This window comes from Chlamydomonas reinhardtii, chromosome 11 (assembly GCF_000002595.2).
Source record: "Chlamydomonas reinhardtii strain CC-503 cw92 mt+ chromosome 11, whole genome shotgun sequence".
NCBI classification, from domain to species: domain Eukaryota; kingdom Viridiplantae; phylum Chlorophyta; class Chlorophyceae; order Chlamydomonadales; family Chlamydomonadaceae; genus Chlamydomonas; species Chlamydomonas reinhardtii.
In genome coordinates this window covers 2,621,791-2,641,784 of record NC_057014.1, presented here as the reverse complement: position 1 = coordinate 2,641,784, position 19,994 = coordinate 2,621,791, and the positions used below count along the sequence as shown (strand labels likewise).

The following is a 19,994-nucleotide window of genomic DNA, read 5'->3' as shown; positions in this document are numbered from 1 at the left end:
CTACCCCCGGGACCAGCGACAACGGAAACAGCACCACCACCACCACCACCTCCTCCTCCTCCCCCGCTGCCACCACATACACCACCTCCTCTCCCGCTGCTCCCGCTGCCGCCACCTCCTCCTCTCCCGCTGCTCCCGCCGCCTCCTTCTCCGCCGGCGCCTGGTCGCATCTGGTCTTCCGCGCGCCCTGCCTGGTGTCGATGCGGTTCGCGCTGCCGGGCCGCGGCGAGGCGGGGCTGGTGCTGTACTGCGTGCCGCTGGGGAGGGGCAGGTGGGGGCGAGCGTGAGCGTGTGTGTGTTTTGGGTGGGTGGGTGGGGTGAAGAGGGCAACGACAACGCGCGCGCGCGCGCGCGTGTGTGTGTGTGTGTGTGTGTGTGTGTGTGTGTGTGTGTGTGTGTGTGTGTGTGTGTGTGTGTGTTGTCTATGTGTGTTTATGAGCGGGGGCACGCGGGAGGGAAGAGGGGGAGCAGATGGCGGAAGAGAAAGGTGTGAGCAGCAGTGTCATTGACCTTGGGACCCGACACACACACACACACACACACACACTCACACACACGGGCACGGGCACGCCTGCAGGTCGCGCATGGTCGCCCGGCTGCCGCGCAACTTCGCCACGGGCTGGCGGGCGGGGCTGCAGCCGCGGTGGGCCAAACACCTGCCGCGCATGGGCGTGCTGGACCAGGTGCGTGGGGGTGGGGGTGGAAGAGGATGGGTGGTGGGCGGAAGGGGTGGAAGTGGGTGGTAGAGGGTGGAAGTGGGTGGAAGAGGGTGGGTGGGTGGGTGGGTTGCAGAGGGGTTGAGAGCGGGGGCTGAGGCTGGGTGGGTGTAATGGAGACTGTGTGGGAGGGGGGGGGGGGGTTGCAGGGATTGGTACAGAGAAGTGTTGCGAAGTAGACAGCAGGTGTTGGGGGGGGGTTAACGTTGAACCAATCCCGTAAGGGGGGGCGGACACGCATGCGTAGGTGGGTGGAGTGGTGGGGGGTTATCCTCGCCGTTCTTTGGCACCCTCGGATCCTCATGTTGGGTACAAGGCCGTGCACCATTGCCAACTATTACAGCTGGCGGTGATGTTTGATGGCGTTTGCTCCTTGTTGTCTAAATACACAACAGGACATTGATCTCCTGCGTGAGCAAGAGCAGATCATGCTCCAAGCCCGTCTGGCAGACCTGCAGCAGCAGGGGAGTGCAACTGGCAGTAGCAGCGGCGGCAGTAGCACGGTGGATGCAGCAACCGTGGCGGCGGCGCCGGCGGCTCCGCACCGCATCAGTGGCGATTGGCGGCGCGGGTGCGTTACGTGGGCGGGTGTGCAGAGGTGTGCCAGTGCGTGTGCCCTGGTTGCGTATTGCTGTGCCCTCGTTACCCCAAACGACGATAATCATCCTCATGATCGACCCTGTCGCGATGACACATACGCAAACACACACACACACACACACACACACACACACACACACACACACACACACACACACACACATACACACTCCCGTGCCCTGCCGTGCAATCTCCACATGCGTCGTGCTGACCCTAACACGTTCCATCCCCCTCGTTTGCATTGGGTTCGGTGTAGTTTGTGCTGGTACCTACAACCTCCCTCCCCACCCCCTCCCCCGGCCCCCGCCCCCACACCTACATATTCACAGTTACGTGATGCCCGCCCCCACACCTACATATTCACAGTTACGTGATGCCCGCCCCCACACCTACATATCCGCAGTTACGTGATGCCCGCCCCCACACCTACATATCCACAGTTATGTGATGCCCGCCCCCGCGGACCGCTTCGTGCTGGCCTTCCGCCGCTGGCTAGACGCCGGCCCCGCCGCCGCCCGGCCCTGGGCGGCAGGCGCCGAGGCGGCGTACCTGGCGGCGGCGGCGGCGGCGGCGGCGGCGGGAGGGCGGGACCCGCTGCCCCGCGAGGTGGTGCTGGACAGGTGCGTGGGATGTACGGTGTGGGGGGGGGGGCGTGTGTGTGTGTGTGTGTCTTTGTGTGCACGTGTGCGTGTGTGTGAAAGAAATGAACCAGGGCTGCGCACGCGCGGTAGGGCGTTGTTGCATTGTTCATGCATGCGTTTGTGCATGTGCGTGCGCACGCCTTGCTCACCTCGCATGCACACGCGCCACGCACACACACACGGGTTTTCCTTTCGCTCTTTAACACATACAGGTATCACTCCCACGTCAAGTCATGCAGCGCCTGCAGCGGCGCCCTCGCCAACTTCCGACGGCTCGCGGCAGCAGCGGCTGTAGCAGCCGGCCTGGCGGTGGCTGCAGCAGCCGGCCTGGCGGCGGCGGCTGTAGCAGTGGCTGACGTCAGCGCGGCGGCGCTATGGGCTTCGCCCACGCCGGCCTCGGCGGCGGCGGCCGCCGCCGCAACCACTGTGTCTCCGGGCCCGGCGGCGGCGGTGGCGGCGGCTCTGGCGGCGGTGTTTGCGGCGGTGGCGGCGTGGGCGAAGCACATGGTGGGGATGGGGCGGATGTGGCCGAGGGAAGCGCTCGCTCGCTTGCGTGTGCATGCATGCTGCTGCTGGCTGTGTGTTGCATGCTGCTGTCAGAGCTGCAGGACTGTCTCCATACCACACCCCATACACACATACGCACGTGTTACCGAAGCACTTTCTAAACGATTAAACACGCAGGCGAACGCATATGCTAACATGTCTGGTGCACAAGCAATGCGGTGGTGCTCGATAGGTGCTCAAACCAATCCAACCACCTTCCCGCGTGGCTCCCGCACCCGCGCCCCGCACCCCCATCTCACTCCGTGACTGACAACGCTAATCGCGAACGCACACAGGCGCAGCGGTTCGTGTACACGGAGGAAGGCATGGAGCTGCGGCTGAATGAGAACAGGTGCGGGGGTTGTGGTGGGAGGAAAGGGGATGGGCGGCACTGGTGTCGGTAGGTGCGGAGGGACAGTGGGGACTGGGGAGGCAGGGGTGCAGCATGTTGGGGCGTCTCAGTTGGGACGGGTTGCGTGTGTGGTTTAGCAACGAAGTCTTGACAAACTTCGGTTGATGATGTCAGGGTGCGTGCTCAAACTGCAACTGCCGCAGGTGGTTGCGGCGGTTGCTGTTCAGCGGCACCAACAGCTTCAACTCCATGGTGGCGCTCACCAACCGCCGCCCCGGCAGCACCAGCAGCAACGGCTCTAACGGTTCTAACGGAAAGCCCGCAACCGCCTGAGTGGCAGAGGAGTGGCACGTAGGCACGAACACGAACACGGACGGGAGCCAGGATTCTGGAGGGGTGCTTGCGTGTGTGTGCGGGTGCGAATGTGGGCACGGTGTGGGGGCAGGAATCCGGGGGGACCGCCACGCGCACGTACCTGCATGCATGGGCACGGATGCGCGTGTGTTGCATTCGGACGGGAAGTAGCAGACGGCCCATCAGGAAGCAGAAGGCAAGGGGGTTTCGGCTTGGGGGTTTCGGCCACGTCGTGCTCTTGTATCTTACGGAGGCAGGCCCGGCGCGGCGTGTATGGGTGGTGGGGCGGGAGGTTGAGAAGGGAGGTCGCAGGTCGCAGGATGGGTTGGGATGCTGCGTGCGGTCACGCGGGATGCAGCAGCAGGAGTGGTGCATCCACCGCTCGGACGGGCACGGGCCGGGGAAGGGCATTTCACGTGATCCAATGCCGGTAATCATGATTCGTGACGAACTGACAATGCGAATGGCTCGAAGGCGGTGGAAAGGAATCGGCGTGCGCCGTGATGTAGCGACATGGGGTGATGGGGGCTAGTGTGCGCTTGCCGGCATGCCGCGTGCGCATGCATGCATGTGCCCTGCGTGGTCGGGAGCCTGAGGGGCGCGATGATGGTGCTGAGTGCTGAGACACGGGGGTGCGGTGCGTGCCGGGGTGCCGTGCCCACCCCGCGTGTGGTGCGGCTGGGCATTGTGTCGGTGACTCGGTCGTCGGCGCTGGAAGGATTGAACGAAGATGGGATTTGTGTGGGCGAGACCAGCAGCTGCCCGATGCATGTGCAGCAGGGCGGGGCGGGGCGGGGTGTTGGCTGGTCGGTGCCGCATGTGAGTCACGTGTGGGGGCGAACTCGCCTTGCTTGGCGGCGGGCGGTGAGGCAAAGTGTGGAGAATTTGGGTCGCACAGCTGGCGGGCTATGAGGCGCCGACTCGGAAGGACACATTGCATGTCCTTAAACCCATTAATGAGATTGATGCAACAATGCCCGTTGCACGGGCAGGTGAGCGAACCGCCAGGCCGCTTTGACCCAACGTCACGACGTCACGACCCACGAGGCGCAACCCGCAATGGTGTCGCAATCAGGCGGCCGCCACACCCTCGCCAGGCCGGTGTCGTGAACTATAGAATGACCCCAAAAGCGCCGGCCCAACAGGGCTTATTACTTGCGAGTCATCCCAATTCCCAACCCCTGATACAGGGAGCATGGGGTAGAGGTCGTATCACGAGAGCCGGCACGCAGCCACACAGCCACACATGCAGGCACCGTACGCAGGCACACATGTACACAGCCACACAAAGGCGCACACCACCCTGACGCGCGCTCCGACGACGCCCCTGCACCATACAACCGCACACAAACGCCGGTCCAGCACTCCAACACCATTCAGCACGCCGCCATCCAGCGTGCCTCGCCGCAGACGCTCGCTCTAATCTCGGCCGTGCATCCACAACGTTAACCCGTCGATGGTCACGGAGGCAACCCACGGCCTAGCCTGGAGCCCGCCACCCTTGAGGCCGCGACAGGCAGGCAAATGAGCCTCACCGCATCTTGCGGAATCGTGCAATGAAGAACCCCATCACGTCATCCCCCTCCTCCCCGCCGCCTGTCTCGCCACTTCCGCCCGCCCGCTTCCTCCCGCCTTCCCCCACACCCTCCTGCTGCTGCTCCTGCTCCTGCTGCGCCTGCAGTTGCTCCTCCGGTGCCATGCGCCGGCCTGGCAGCAGCAGCCCCGGATCAAAACGCTGGACCTGCAGAGAATACGCAAGACATACACACACGCGGTGTCAAGTCTGAGTAAATAACTTTGGCACCGTCTGAGTCACCAGTGGTTGTGTGTGCCTCCGGGTGTGCGAGTACCACCCCCGCAAACCCCCTCACGGCACCCCCTCTACAGGCGCACTACCAAAACCCCACCCCCTACCCACCGGCTGTCTACCACGCTACCCTTCTCTGTACCAATCCTTGCAACCCCACCCCACCCCCTCACCCTCACCCTCACCCCCTCACCCTCACCTCCTCAACCCCCTCGCTCTTCCGAATTTGGTTCATTCTGGCTTGGGCAGGTACTTACAACGGTACAACCCCTCCCCTCACCCCCCCCCCACCCACCATGTCTGCCTCCTTTGGGCTCAGCCAGCGCTCCCCGGTGTGTGGGTCCGCCCCCGTCAGACCCGGCAGCCCCAGCAGCGGCGCGGCGGGCTCCAGCTGGAGGGCGCCCGCGTATCTGGAGGGGTGGGGGAAGGGGCGTGTGTGTGTGTGCGTGTGTGTGTGTGTGTGTGTGTGTGTGTCACTGTGTGCAAACAACAAAATGAGGTTTGTGTGTCTTCATTATAGAGCGTATGTCAGAGTAAAACCTTTCTGTCCCTCCCTCCCCCTTCTCCTTCCCAGCCTCCCCTCCCAAAACCCAACCACGCACGCCCCTTCCTCAAACACACGCACACCCACCTGTCCAGCGCCCACGCCACGTTGGCCTCGTTCTCCTGCGGGCTGATCGTGCACGTGCAGTACAGCAGTGTACCGCCGGGCGCCAGGGCTGCTACAGCCGTGACCAGCAGGGAGCGCTGGTAGGCAGCCAGGGCGCGGAGCTGTAGCAGCAGGGGGGTGAGGGTGTGGGGGGAGGGCGGTGGTTGTAAATTTCAGGCCAAGCTGAATCAAACCAAGCTAAAACGAGCGGAGCACAGGTAGAGGCGTTAGTTGCGAGTGAGGGAGGGTGTGGGGCGTGCTATGTTTGCCTGACATACACATACACATAGCAGCACACACACAACGTAATCTTGTGTTCTTGAACACACACACACACACACACACACACAAAGTACATATAACACACACAAACCCGCCTCCCTGCCCCCACGCACTGCACCTGTGCCAGGCTCCACGAGTGCATCAGCCGCGGCCGCAGCCCCAGCGCGGAGCAGGGCGGGTCCAGCAGCACCGCCTGGAAGGAGCCGGCCGGGTAGGGCGGGGGGCCCAGAGGAGGGCACAGAGGCGGACACGGCACGAACCCGCCGGACACGGCCCCTTCTGACTCGGGGGGCTCGGTGCCGGGGGCGGGGGCGGGGGTGGGGCCGGGGCCGGGGCCGGGGGCGGGGGCGGGGCCGGCGGCGGCGGCGGGGCCGGGGGCGGGGCCGGGCGTTCCGGGGGCGGGCGTTTGGGAGGAGTGGGGCTGTGGCAGCGGCTGTGTGTTTTGGGATTTGGTATGTGGGTGCTGGGCGCCTGCGCCTGACGCCGCTGGCTTGGCTGCTGCTACAGCCTCAGGCCCCTCGTCGGCTGCTACAGCCTTCTCCTGGCCCCCTGCTACAGCCTCCTCCTGCCCTGCTACAGCCTGTGTGGCGTCGTGCTTGTACGCCTCCAGCCAGGGGGTCACGCCAAGGTCGGCGGCCAGCGAGGTGATCTCGCGAATCTGCGCCGGCATGAAGAAAAGAGATCGCGATGTATGGAGCTTTGTTGATTTGGTAAAGTACTGCGGGTAACATATAAGGCAAGGGCGCTTGTATAGTGGGTCTCTACAGCATATGTGAGTGTGTAACGGACCCACCCACATATAGCAACGCCACAAACACGCCACACCACCCAGCCACACACCTTGTTGTGTGTCCGGTCCAACGCAACCACCCGCCCGCCCACCGCCGCCACCGCCGCCGCCAGTGCCGTGCTCTTGCCGCCAGGCGCCGCACACATGTCCAACACCCGTGCCTCTCGCGGCAGTAGCTGTAGCTGCTGCTGCTGCTGCTGCTGCTGCTGTTCCCCCGGCTGTAGCTGCTGCTGCTGCTGTTGCTGTGGTCCGCTGGCTTGTCCGGTGAGGGCTGCTACTGCCACAATGGAGGGCAGCGCCTGCAGCATCACCTCACCACGCAGCAGGCCTGTGTGGTGGGAATGGCGGTTGCAAAGGTGGTTCAGAGAAGTGTAGCGAAGTAGACAGCAGGGGGCGGGAGGCGGGAGGGCGAGGGGTTCCAAGGCGTGTGGGGCCATGGGGCCGTGGGGGCTGAAGGGCAAGGTCAATGCCTGACCCAAGCCGAGCTGGACTCGGCTGAATAGATAAGGCAGTGTAAGTACCACGGGTTCCAAATGGCATCGGCAAAAGCCTTGAAGCGTGGCCAATGTGGGAAAATGCCACGCCAAGCCACGCCGTACGGTACGGCACGCACCATTGCATGAGGGCACGTCGTACAGCCGGTCCGTCATCTGCAGTACAAGCCCCCGGCTACTGCGGAACAGCGCCCGCCGCCCGCCCGCCGCCACCGCCACCCCCAGGTACAGCCGCTCGCTAGGCAGGCTGTAGCAACTGCCGTCTTCGGTGGGGGCGGCGTCGGCAGAGGCTGTAGCAGCACGGTCCGTGGCAATAGCAGCAGCAGCTTCTGTTGTAGTAGCATCAGCAGTAGCAGCAGCGCTGCTCCCGCCCTTGGGCCCCTGCTGCCGCAGCTGCTTGGCCCATGCCAGCTCCACTCGCCCGTCGCCGCCCACTGCCGCGCCGCGCGCAATGCCCACCACCAGCCGCCGCCGCCGCGGCTGTGCCTTCCCCTTTCTCCCCTTGACGGAGCTGCTACTGCCACTGCCACTGCCGCTGCTGCTACTGCTACTGCCGCTCCAACCCGCAGGCACTGCATCGGCGTCCAGGCCAGCCTCCACCGCATCCGCCACCGCCGCTAGCGCGTCTGTGTCCTCCCCCTCCTCCTCCTCCCCCTGCCCCCCCTGCCCCCCCTCCTCCTCCCCCTCCTCCGCCGGCACCCCCTGCCCCTGCATGTCTTCTCTCTCAACCACCACGCCCGTACCAGCGGCAGCAGCAGCAGCCGGCGCCGCCGTGCCACTGCCACTGCCGCCCGCCTGCTGCTGCTGCTGCTGCTGCTGCTGCTGCTGCTGCTTCGGACTCCTGCTGCTGCTGCTGCTGGTGCTGCTACTGCTGCTGCTGCTGCTACTGCTGCGGCTGCTGCTGCCGGGGTGTGGCGGCACGGGTCGCTCCAGGGCGGCGCTCACGGCGACCAGCTCCCCCTCCGCAATGCCGGGGGAAGCGGCCAGCAGGCCGGGGGCGTACACGTGTGCACCCTGCGTGTGTGCGTGTGTGTGTGTGTGTGTTAAAAAACAACAAAAAAGCCCGACCCGACGGCGTCGGAGTTACTTCCGGATACCTACCAGTGTGTGTACGTGTGTGTGAGTGTGTGTACGTGTGCGTGCGTGGGGGAAAGCAAGAGGCTGCGGGCGCAGACCGGCGGGCGGCCACACACAACCCGTACACGCACGTGGCGGCACGAGCCATACGTGAACTGTCCGGGTCGTGTGTTGCCTGTTCCGTAGGAGCTAGCTCTTGGCCCCAACTGCCATAGCCACCCCGCCGCACCCAGACCGCGCCGCGCCCCACTCGGCCCACTCGGCCCCACGCACACGCGCCCCACACCCTGCCCCACACGCCCCCGGGACTTATTTCATTGGGCTCGGGCACATACCCCACCCCCAACACACACACACTCACAAACCCTTGCCCTCCACACCCTGCCCCCACACGCCGCACCCACCTTGAGCACTGCCTCAGCCGCAAAGCGGTTCACCACCGCCTCCTTCATGCCTGTGCCGCCGCAAGTGTGCATGTGTGTTGCGTCAGAGAGCAGGAGGAGAGCTGAAGAAACCCGCCCACCCACCCACCCACGCACCTGCGCTATACGACACCGCCCGCGGCCCGCGGCCCGACAGCATCACCGCATCCCCCAGCACGCGGTGCTGACGTGGCGCCGGCCGCCGCCAGCCGCCGCCGCCGCCGCCGCCGCCGCCGCCGCCGCCGCCGCCGCCATCGTCACCATCACCATCACCATCACCGCCGCAGCCGCCTTTTCCAGCCGCCTCTCCTGCTACTGCTACTGCTACTGCCGCTGCTCCTGCTACTGCCAGCCCCGAAGCCGGCGGCGCCACGGCGAGCTGCGCTAGGCGGCGGCGGCGCTGCTGCTGCCGCTCCTCCTCCTCCTGCTGCTGTTGCAGTTCCGTCAGCCGCTTTACCACATCCTGTAGAGTCAGCAAAACGGCCGTTAAAGCAAAACATTTTATTTTTGAGCAGCGGCTGCAGCCCGCACACCGCGGCTGCCTGCCACAGCCCTGCCCTCCATCGGCGCCTGCTGTGCGCCTGCCGACAAACGGCGTCGTCCATACCTGTAGGTTCATTCACCATCCATCCCCCGCTCCTCTTTGGAACTGGAAGAACCTAACCCCTCCCCCTCCTCCCACATTTCCTCGAAATAATTATGGATGCGGATTACAGTTGAAGGGACATCCCGACAAGCGGGGGCACGCCGTACCCACGCCGCGAAGGGCCATCTGCGACCCAGAGAAACAACACCCGCCCTCTGGTTGGCTGCCGACCCTCATAGTGTTACGCGCATGAGTCGAAGCCAAGCCGAAGCCCGCCAAAGCCCCAACGCCACGTAACACCCCTCATCTCGTTCAGGTCTTTTGGCGGCAGCACCCACGCACAACAAGGCGCGACAGGCCAGAGGTCTGCCGACATCCCCATCAAACGCAAGCGCCACTCATTTTCTCTCGTCCGCAGACGATGGCTGGCGTCAGAGACGCGCAATGTCTTGGCCCGAGAGACCCCCCCTCCTCCCGACTTGTCAACATTTCCTCGAGACAAATAATTATGCATGGAACCCCCTCCGCCTCCGCCGCACACCTGCGGCCGCGCCCGCAGCGTGTTGACTCTCAGGCTGGGCGTGAGACTGGGCCGCGCCAGGGCCGCCGACATGGCTGCCAGCCGCGAGGGGCCGAAGCAGGCAGAGAAGTAGGCGGCGACCTGTTGGGGGTGAAGGGGGGACAGAGGTGGGAGAGAGATGGGGACAGAGGTGGGAGGGAGGTGGGAAGAGGTGTGGTGAGATGAGGTGGAGGGGCGGGGCAATGTATGGGCGACTTCGACTGCGAGCGCAAATTGCGGGCTGGTTTGTTTCTGTTGTGCGGGATTGCGCTTAGGTAAATACCTCGGGGTCCCAGCGCACGCTCGGCGTTGTGCCCCGCCCGCCGCACGTCGACATTGCGCCACCACTCGGTTAACTATTGAATTGGGTGCTCAATAACAGTATTTCGCTGCATAATGCAGCATCGTGTCTCTCTGCATATTAGGGCTGCGATGAAATGGCCTCGCGTGCGATGCACCGTGGGAAGTCGCGAATTTGCCATGCAGCGCAAAGATTGTATGCCGGAAACAAGAGATAATCAATATTACTACTGCAAAGCATCTGATACCCCTCATTTCATGCGGCCTTTCGCAACGGTTCCACTGAAACTGCTTTCGGGCGTTCGCCTTCAAGCTTCGCGCGGCATTACCGCCGTCCCGCGTTCTGCAAGCTTGACCCCAGGCGCCAGGACTATGCTAGAGGTCGCGTTAAAACAGGGCGTCGCAGCAGCGGGCGCGGCAGTTGGATTTGCGTGTGCGTCGCCTGAGGTGCGCGAGCCCGCTGCTTATCGCAGGTTGTGTCGGGCATTGTACTTACGGCTGCCAGAATAGCGCAAGGGGATGCCCTGCAAGGCCGGGCCAGCGTGTTTTGCTAGGGGCCGGTCAGCACTGGGCCCCAAAAACCGTTGGAGCCTCACAGGCCCTGTGGCCCTGTATAACTTGCTCCTGCAGGACGGGCCAGCTGCTACTGCCGCTGGCGGCAGTAGCGGACAGACGCTGGCAGTCGCCACGCCCCCAGCGGCGGCGGCCGCCGCCCGCCGCTCCAAACGCATCGCAGGCCTCAGCACCCCTGGCACCACCACCACGACCACCACAACCACCACTGCTGCTGCAGCTGCTGAGGCGGGCCCGCTGCTCCCCGCCACCCCAGTGCCGGCGGCGCCGCCACGCGCCACAGCGGGAGCGGCCACGACCCCCCCGGTGACGACCACAGCAGAGCAGGCAGTAGCAGGAGCAGGAAGGCCGCGGCGGGGGCGGCCGCCGAAGCGCCCGCGCCTCGAGGCGGCAGAGGCAGTAGCAGGCGTGTCAGCCACGACACCGGCAGGAGCAGCGGCAGCAGAAGCAGCAGTAGCAGGAGGGACGGCAGTAGCAGGAGCAGGGGCGTCAGGGGTGGTGGCGGCGGCGGCTGCTACAGCCCCGTCCCCGGCTCTGCGCAGTGTGTCAGACCTGGAGGCGGCGGTGGCGCACCTGCGGCGGGTCGACCCACGTGAGTGGCCCTTCGCCTTCTACCTTTCATCGGCCTTTCATCTTCCTGCTGTCTTGCAGTATAGTCACGATGCTGTTTTGGCTCTGCGGCTGCGTGCATATGTTTTCACCATGGGAGCATGGGCTGCGGCGTCAGGAGTTTATGTGATGTAAGAACATTTGTGGCGGTTGGGTTTGTTTGCTTGTTCGTACAGGTCTGCATGGGCTCATCGACGTCCACGGCCTGCCGCGGCCGCTCATTGCTGTCCGCTTCAATGCCGGAGGCAGCGGCGCAGCGCCGGCTGCGGCGGCGTGCGAGGGCGAGGGCGAGGGCGGGCCAGCTGCGGCGGGTGCTACAGCTGGCGCTGCCACTGCTGCTGCTACTGCCGCGCAAGGGACTCCTACAGCTACCACCACAATAGCAGCAGCAGTAGCAGCACCTGCTATAGACGACGACTGGGACCCGGCGGCGGGCGGGACGGCGGGGGGATCGATGGGGGCTTCGGGGGCTGGCGGTGTGTTTTCTGCTCTGGCACGCTCCGTGGCGTATCAGCAGCTGGCCACCAAGGCCGCCAGCACCATCTGGGGCCGAGTGCTTGGCGTTTGCCAGGTGCGTGTGTTGGGGTTCGTGTGTGTGTCCGTACGTGTGTGTAAGTATGTGCGTGTGTGTATTTGGGAGAGGGAGAGGGAGAGGGAGAGGGAGAGGGAGAGGGAGAGGGAGAGGGAGAGGGAGAGGGAGAGGGAGAGGGAGAGGGAGAGGGAGAGGGAGAGGGAGAGGGAGAGGGAGAGGGAGAGGGAGAGGGAGAGGGAGAGGGAGAGGGTAATAATTACACTTGGTAGTGGCGAAGCCACTGATGACTAGGGCTGACAAGCCCTAGTGTTGGGTGAGCGCGTTCCACACGCTCACCCCTAGGCACGCCTGACACAGCAGGGGATAAGGCCCCAGTCCTGGTCAAGACAAAAGAGACACGGAGACACAAGGCTCACGCCTTCTCCACCAAAAGAAAGCACAACAGCCAGCAGGCTAGGGCGCAGCCTCAGAGGGGCAGACACAACTGCCTCCTTCACACCACACCACACGTACACACCAGACCAAAACACACGCCAGGAAAACACCGCCCACCAAGGCCAGAAACACACACAAGGCCGCCCTGCCACAAACAGCACCCCTAGCCACAACAGAGGGAAGGCAAGGCGCTTAGGGCGCATAAAGCAAGCTAACCAAGCCCCCTCAAAAGGACCAGCAGGGGCCGCTCTCTGGCGGAAACCACACCCTGCATCGCTGGCCCTGGCGAAGCCCCGCAGCCCAACTACAAACATAAACAGAAAACCTGACCCTCTCTAGCCCACCCTCATGCACCTGCGGAACCGTGCTTAGTCCTCGTCACTGTCCGTGATGGCCTGAGCGGGTTGTCCCGCGTTCATACCTGTGTGACAGCGCAACTGGCCGTTTACTACTCTCAGGAAGGGATGCTGCGCACCCACTTGATCCCAGCCCTTCCGCGGCTTTCCCAGTGCTGTGAATGCTTTTAAGCGACCCCACAAGTCGATCACTGCCGTGTCAATCGCTTGTTGGGTGTCCGTCTGTATTTGAGCCTGTTGTTGCTGCTGCTGCTGCGGCTGTTGCTGCGGCTGCTGCTGCGGCTGCTGCTGCGGTAACTGGCCCTGCTGTAGAGGTTGTTGCGGCAGTGGTGCTGTGGCAGCGTTGGCTAGGCCACGGCGCCTTGCGGCATACAGCGCGCACCGCCCCCTCTCCATAGCCGCTAACGCCGCCATAGCCACTACATCCCACACTGCTTGTTGCACGCCAGCCGGGGCCTCAAACAACCACACCTGCTCCCTGGTGGGCGGGGCCGCAAGCTGCGCTGCGAGCTGCTGTACAACCGCCTGAGCTACTGCGCACTGCCAAAACGCGTGTAGCCTGGGGCTGTGGGTTGGCGTCACACCGCATCCACACGGCACCGGACCAGGTGCATGTGTGAGATGCGTGTTACCGGCAATGCCAATGCCGTCGATTGACACCCGCCAAGGTGTCTCCTTGTGGGCATTCTCCCAGCGTATCCGCCAGAGCCGGTCGAAGGGGGGAATCCAGCGTTGTGGGGGGGGGGGCTGCTGGTGGTGTCTCGCGCGCCTCAGCTGCATATGCCGTGTGCAGTTGACTGCGGGCTACCCCGACGTCTCCCAGCTGCATGACGGTAGCAACACGTACAGACAGCTTCTCCAGCGCCAGGGGTTGCTGCATGCCAGGCATCCTCCAGCCAAGGCAAGGCATGATCAGCCGAACCACTGCCGATTCCGAGGGCGGGGCGGGGCCCAACCCAGCCTGGAGCCGTTCCTGCACTGCACGTGCTGCTGCCAGCCAGGTCTCTGGTATGTCTGCTGCAAGGCTATTCAGGCCCTCGAGTGCCGGCTGCTCGCGTAGCTGCGTCTCTGGGTCAAGGTGCTGCCGCACCCATTCCTCCCATGCCACACCCCCAGTCGCTCCCACTGGCCGTGTTGCCCGCCATGCTGCCGCCGCTGTCAGTGCTTGCACCAGGTCACCTACGGTGCGCAGGTGGCGACACGCTGCGAGGCGTGTATGGTGCGCCTCAAGGCCAGGCCGTCGGGTGTGGTCACCCTCAGGCAGGAGCGGATTGCCCCACAAAGGTGCTGCCCAGCACCAGTCGCCTGGCGCTGGTGGCGGCGTCCTCACCGCTCTCACAGGCGGGAGATGGCCCAAAGCCTCATAGATGCGCTGCAAGTCGCCCGGCAACTGGCATCCCATGGGTCGGACGTCAGGGCGGGCTGTGAGCATGGTCCATGGGCGCAGCGAGGGATGGTGCCGTTGTAGGCTGAGGGCCACAACGCGGTGCAAGGGGTGGTGTTGCTCCGTGGGCGCGGCAGCTTCTGCCTGGACGAGTCGGGCCGCCCACAAGGCCTCAAGGCCCCGTAGGTGCGCTCGGAGCGGCAGCATTCCGAAGCCGCCCACCACCGGCGGCCCAGCCAGCATTGAGGAGGGGATGCCCGTTAGCCGCCGCTCCGTGTCATTTGGCCCGAGTCGCCTATAGGGAGAGGGTCATGAATACACACATATAAAAACGCTTGTTTGCTTTCCCCTTGCGCTCCCTAACACAATCTACTCATCATCACACACACACGTGTAGGTGGGCAGCACGGCCGCGCTGACGCCCGCCCACATCCTGGCGGCGCCGCCCGAGGCCCTGCGCGGCGCGGGGTTGAGCGGCCGCAAGCTGGAGTACCTGGTGGGGCTGGCGCAGGCCTTTAGCGGGCGGCCGGGCTGGGAGCAGGAGCTGGAGGGTGAGCCAACAGGAGGGGAGGCGGCGGGGGGGGACAGGGGTAGTTCAATGCGGTCCACTGTCAAGTGTGTGTCAACCCAGAACCCGTAGGGCGCGAAGGGGGGTAGCCGTTCATGTGGCAGAAGGAGTGGCCAAACCTCAAGGGGAGGTGGGAGCGGGGAAAGGGGGCAGGAGGTTTGCACCGTTGCCAAGAGCAACCAGAGACAGGAGGATAATATAAGAAGTGGAGGCGTAGCCCGGTACAGTAATACGCGTTGTTGAGAGCAGCCAGAGAGGATGCCCGACAGCTACACTGTTCATGCAACTGCTGTGTGTAATCCCGGCTGCCCCCACCTGCTACTGCCCCCACCTGCTACTGCTGCCACTGCTACTGCCCCCGCCTGCTGCTACTGCTGCCACTGTTGCCACTGCTTTACTGCCCCCGCCTGCTACTATTGCTGCCACTGCTGCCACTGCTGCCACTGCTACTGCCCCCGCCTGCTACTGCTGCTGCCACTGCTACTGCTGCAGCCCTGACCGACGTGGACGCTCTGGTGGCCCAGCTGACGCCCCTGCGCGGCATCGGCGAGTGGACGGTGCACATGATCGCCATGATGCACCTGGGGCTGCCGGACGTGGGTTTGCATGGGTTGTGTGTGTGAGAGGGGGAGTGTGGTGGGGTGCAGGTGTGGGTGGGCGTGGATGGGGGAGATTTGGGAAGGAGGGAGGAGGGGCGTGGTGTTGAAGGGTGGGGGATTTGGGGAGGGAGCAGGGGGTGCAGTCCCTCTTGGGTACAACACACACACACACACACACACACACACACACACACACACACACACACACACACACACACATGCACACACATGCCCGCACAGGTGCTGCCCACCGGCGACCTGGGTGTACGGCGGGGGCTGCAGCTGCTGTACGGACTGCGGCAGCTGCCGGATGTACGGCAGGTGGAGGAGATCACGGCGGGCTGGGCGCCGTACAGGTGCGTGTGTGTGTATGTGTGTGTGTGGGTGTGTGGGGGGGGGGAGGTGTCGCACAGGTGTGTGTGAGTGTGCGGGGGCAGATGCAGGGGGGGATGGCGGGTGAGGCAGGGCCATCGGGGTTGCGGCTGGGCTGGGAGCGATGGGACAGGGTGAGGGGCAGGTTGGCGAAGTCCCGTATTGTGCAGCGATACCACCCGCCGTTTGAAGCGCGCTGTCTCCATACCGTACCGTATCCACTGAACTATCATGCACACACAGACACGCACACACACAGACACAGACACAGACACAGACACACACACACACACACACACACACAATTACACATGCGCACAGGTCTGTGGGCTCCTGGTACATGTGGCGCATCCCCCCGCCGCCCCGGACAGCAGGCGGCGGCAGTAGCAGTAGCAAGGCCAAGGCAGTCGGCAGTAGCAAGCCTGCTGGCAAGGGGCGGGCTGCCAAGGGCAAATAGAGCCGTGGAGGTGGAGATGGTCAGTGCTGGACTTCGTTTGTGTAGAGCTGTGTGGGTTGTGAACTTAACCTCCAGCTGCTGGTGCCCATTCGCATCTACGCATTTCAATGCTAAAGCCGGTAGGGCCCGAGTGGAGAAGGAATGCTCCCCAGTATGACCAGGGGTGCTCATGGCTTGAGGTACTCGAACACTCCGGCTGCGGTCATAAGGTGATTTACTGTTTATGCAACGCAGCGGGATGTGGAAAGACCGCCAATAGTGGCAATACACGCTGGAGCACAGACGCCGTGCCGTGCCTCCCGGCTTCGCCCCTGCTTTGTGATGTCGCATCGCTGTCGTACAGACGTACATGCAAGCAGTCCAACTGTCGAGCTGCTCGGGTGGCGGCGGCAGGCTCACACTCCTCTGTACCGCCTTTCACTGGCTGGACGAGCTTATGAAAACAAAGCAGGACGAACAAACGAAGTCGAACTGTAACCTCTTGCGTAGGGCCCTCAGCTGCCGCAATGGCGCATACCGTACACACGCACGGACTTGGCCATCCGCCTACCAGCCGTCGTACAGTTACATGTGCAAGTCTCACGTGTTAGCCATCCGCTGACCAGCATGGCCGCCAAGGCGGCCAAGCTAGCGGTCCGTTGAGGCGTTGACCCTGATGACGCGACAGCCCAACGGAACCGCACACCGACCCGCAGCCCTTTCCTCTTGCCGAATTTGCTGGACACGCAGTATCTGGCGTCCTATGACCCACGTCAGCATGTCAGCACGCTGCCGGGGCCGACCACCCCAAACCCCGCGGCCGTGAGAGGCCGTGACCACACGCCGCCGTCTCTGGTGCGGTGGCCTCTTCGTGCTCGCACACATACGGTACACACGTGCGCGCGTGCGGCGTGTTCCCTTCCCTCCTCCTTCTCTCATCCTCACATCACCACACTCACACCTTCCACGCCCCACAGCCTCCTTCCCCGAACCCCCCTGCCTCCCACCACCACCACAACGTTCCCACACACAGCCCTACAGCGCCCCGCTACAGATGCCGTATCGACGACGCTTGTAACAGTCACAACGCGAAGCCGAGAAAGCCAGGTGTAGCGCACCCAACCACAGAAGGCGCCGCGCCCCGGCTACAGGTGCAGAGCGAATTGACAGGGCCGCCGCAGCAGCGCGTTGTAGTCCTCCAGCCGCCGCTCCCACGCCTGCAGCGCCGCCGCCGCCGCCGCCGCCTTGGCCGCCTCCAGGTCTGACACGTGGCGGTCGCGGACCAGCCGATAGGCGGTGGGCGCCGCGGAGGAGGTGGAGGGCGAGGAGGGGGAGGCGGAGGGGTCGCCGCGAGGGGTGGTGGTTGCGTCCAGCTGTGGCGTGCGGAGCAGGCAGGAGTGATTAGGAGGCGGTTTTGGGAGGAGTGGAAAACGTGCCGTACGCGCAAAAACACAATGCGCACCCGGCGCCGCTCCGGGCCCCAGTCCGCGCGACCCTACTCGGCAAGCAGAGGCCCCGGGCCCCGCCAGGCCACGCCATCTCTCCTCGCTCTTTTACTTTGGGTTCGGTTTAGTTTGGGATGGTATTTACAATCCCCGTTCCCCCGCACCTGTGTGTGTGTGGTGGCGGCTGACGCGGCTGTGCCGGGCGGCGGCGGCAGCTCCTGCGCCCGACTGGAGGTGGGTAGGTACTTGGCCAGCTGCTCGTCAGTGGGCACGGCCGGGCAGATCTGCGTGTGTGTGTGTGTGGGGGGGGGAGGTTTAGGGGTGGGTTACATTCGTATTTGGTATAGAAATGGAGTTGTAGCGGTAAAGGAGGGGTTTGCACAGATAGTTGTAAAAGCAGAGGGTGGGGTTCTCGGCATGACCAGGTGGAGCGGCCGCAGCACGGCTCCGCTTAGCGGCACTCCCTTGCCCTCCCTTGAGGCACCCCGCATCCGCCTCCTGCCTGCCCCCCACACATCCCCACTCACTATGCGTTGGGCTCAGGCATGTAACACCACCCAATCCCACCCACCCATACCCCAAACCCATCCCTCCCCCCCACCTCCGGTACCGCTTCTCCAAACATCCTTGCAACCCCCCCCATCCCTCCGCCCCGCCCTGTCCGGCACCTTGGGCTTGTCTCCGTCCTCGGGCCGGTCCTCGGGCAGCTCGCCCGCCCCCGGCCCCGACATGAGCGCAGGCACCACCTCGGCACCCAGCTGCACTGCCCACGTGTCCTGTGTGTGTGGGGGCGGGGGGTGGGGTTTGGGTGGGGTTGGGGGGGGGGGCGTGTCGGAGCGGGTGGGTGGGGTTGCAAGTATGTTTGGAAAAGCGGTACAGGATGCACTGAAGACTGCAGACGACCGTGGGTGGGGTGGGTGGGTGACAGCAATGTTCATTGTTGAGAACGGAGGGAGTCTGTGTGTGATCTCGGGCAGCGTCCTCCCGGAGGGCCAGCACGTTCGGTTGTCCTTACTGCGAATGCTGAAAACCACCCCCTTGCTCCGCCCCTCCCCTCTCTTCCTGCCCCCCACCGCTCCCCTCTCTCCTCCCTCCCCTCCCTCCCACCTGTCGGACCAGCCAGCTGTCAGACAGGCCCGGCCCGCCCCGCAGCGACCGCACGCCGCCGCTCGCCACCGCCTCGTGGCGGGCGCTGTCGTACACGTCGTACTGCCGCGGCTGTACGGCGTAGTCCACGTCCAGGCTGCCGTACGGGCTGTACGACGGATCCGGGGCGCCGTACACCCGGTCATCACCGTACCGGTTTCCGATCTCCAGGGTTATGTACGGCATGTTCTTGCACGCGTCCGGCATGGTCGGGTAGTCGGACAGGGGTGGCACCAGACCAGACGGCACCAGCCGCTCGCCTGCGTGTGTGGCACATGTGTATGGCGGGTGGATGGGTGAGGGTGGGCAGCTAGGTAGGGTCGTTGGGCACGGAAAATGTGAGCGGAGTGAGAGAATGGTGGGGAACGTTGTTCCCGTTGTTTGCAACCGGCTTCCAGGCGCCTTAGCCGCCCCTTCCCCTTCCCCCTTCCCCTTCCCCCTTCCCCTTCCCCTTCGCCTTCCCCTTCCCCCTTCGCCTTCCACTTCCCTTCTCCCCGCCCCCTTCCCCTTCCCCTGGTTTTCGTTCAGTTTGGGCTGGTATTTACAACCCTTCGCCTCCTCCCCTTCCACCCCCTTCCCCTTCCCATTCCCCTTCCCCTCCCCCTCCCCCCCCAAAAAGCTGCTCACCCGCCGCCGCCACCTCCTCCACGGCCCCCTCCAGCAGCGGCTGGTCGGCCAGCGGCGGCAGGTAGGGCGTGAGGCCGGGCAGCGGCTCGGGCGCGTAGCCCAACAGCCGATACTCCAGGGGCACCTGTGCGGGGCGGAGGAGGAGGAGGAGGAGGAGGAGGAGGGGGAGGGGGAGGAGGAGGGCGGAGAGGGAGGGGGAGGGCGGAGGAGGGAGGGGGAGGGCGGGGAGGAGGAGGGCGGAGAGGGAGGGGGAGGAGGGGGAGGGCGGAGGGATGGGCAGGAGGGGGAGAGGGGAGGAGGGGCAGGGGGGAAGGGGGCAGGGAGGGGAGGGAGGAGAGGAGGGAGGAGGAGTCAGGGGGGGAGGAAGAGATTAGAGGGGGGAGAGGGAGGGCAGGGGGAGTTCCGGGCACGACTACATGGAAGATGGTGCTGCAGTGGCGTGGGCGTGGGCAGGTTCACGGTTGGTTTGTTTTGTTCCGCCCCGTCCCTCTCACCTTCACTCCCCCTTGTGCTGCCCTGTGCCCCCACGATTGCCTACCGTCGATCATTCCCTTAGCTACCGTAATCATGCATGCAATCCCCGCCCACGCACCTTGGAGGTGAAGGGCGCCAGCTCGTCAAAGTCGGTGTAGTGGCTGAGGTCGGTAGCGTGGTGGACCTGGAGGTGTGTGCGTAGGGGGGGAGGGGGTTGTAAATACCAGCCCAAACTAAACCAAAACCAGCCCAGACTGAACGAG

General features: G+C 64.5%; 4 protein-coding genes across 4 annotated transcripts in view; 2 read left to right on the top strand and 2 right to left on the bottom strand.

Moving 5' to 3' along the window:
• The window catches only part of CHLRE_11g476500v5 (uncharacterized protein), an 8,706-nt gene extending 4,550 nt beyond the window's left edge, over nt 1–4,156 (top strand). Inside the window, exons 9-15 of the mRNA XM_043067636.1 lie at nt 17–271; nt 578–683; nt 1,112–1,287; nt 1,757–1,936; nt 2,170–2,464; nt 2,800–2,855; nt 3,059–4,156. Of these exons, the coding sequence (XP_042919641.1) occupies nt 17–271; nt 578–683; nt 1,112–1,287; nt 1,757–1,936; nt 2,170–2,464; nt 2,800–2,855; nt 3,059–3,188 (1,198 nt within the window). The 3' untranslated portion in view covers nt 3,189–4,156. The remainder of the gene's footprint in view (nt 1–16; nt 272–577; nt 684–1,111; nt 1,288–1,756; nt 1,937–2,169; nt 2,465–2,799; nt 2,856–3,058) is intronic.
• A 2-nt stretch (nt 4,157–4,158) lies between these two features.
• CHLRE_11g476450v5 (uncharacterized protein) lies at nt 4,159–10,330 on the bottom strand. Its single transcript, XM_043067635.1, has 10 exons — nt 10,159–10,330; nt 9,858–9,977; nt 8,848–9,193; nt 8,713–8,762; nt 7,351–8,245; nt 6,788–7,065; nt 6,066–6,605; nt 5,648–5,787; nt 5,312–5,426; nt 4,159–4,950 (listed from the first exon to the last, which is right to left on the bottom strand). The coding sequence occupies exons 1-10, from the start codon at nt 10,210–10,212 to the stop codon at nt 4,741–4,743; spliced, it is 2,748 nt and encodes a 915-aa protein (XP_042919640.1). The 5' UTR covers nt 10,213–10,330; the 3' UTR covers nt 4,159–4,740.
• Nucleotides 10,331–10,440: 110 nt separating this feature from the next.
• CHLRE_11g476400v5 (uncharacterized protein) lies at nt 10,441–16,549 on the top strand. The gene is made up of 7 exons (XM_001697298.2): nt 10,441–10,622; nt 10,806–11,340; nt 11,534–11,928; nt 14,462–14,615; nt 15,125–15,228; nt 15,472–15,587; nt 15,925–16,549. The coding sequence occupies exons 1-7, from the start codon at nt 10,548–10,550 to the stop codon at nt 16,058–16,060; spliced, it is 1,515 nt and encodes a 504-aa protein (XP_001697350.2). The 5' UTR covers nt 10,441–10,547; the 3' UTR covers nt 16,061–16,549.
• A 63-nt stretch (nt 16,550–16,612) lies between these two features.
• The window catches only part of CHLRE_11g476376v5 (uncharacterized protein), a 12,698-nt gene continuing 9,316 nt past the window's right edge, over nt 16,613–19,994 (bottom strand). The window contains exons 19-24 of the mRNA XM_043067634.1: nt 19,850–19,915; nt 19,258–19,381; nt 18,592–18,890; nt 18,153–18,260; nt 17,649–17,768; nt 16,613–17,412 (exon numbers count right to left, since the gene is read on the bottom strand). Coding sequence (XP_042919639.1) covers nt 17,185–17,412; nt 17,649–17,768; nt 18,153–18,260; nt 18,592–18,890; nt 19,258–19,381; nt 19,850–19,915 — 945 coding nt within the window. The 3' untranslated portion in view covers nt 16,613–17,184. The remainder of the gene's footprint in view (nt 17,413–17,648; nt 17,769–18,152; nt 18,261–18,591; nt 18,891–19,257; nt 19,382–19,849; nt 19,916–19,994) is intronic.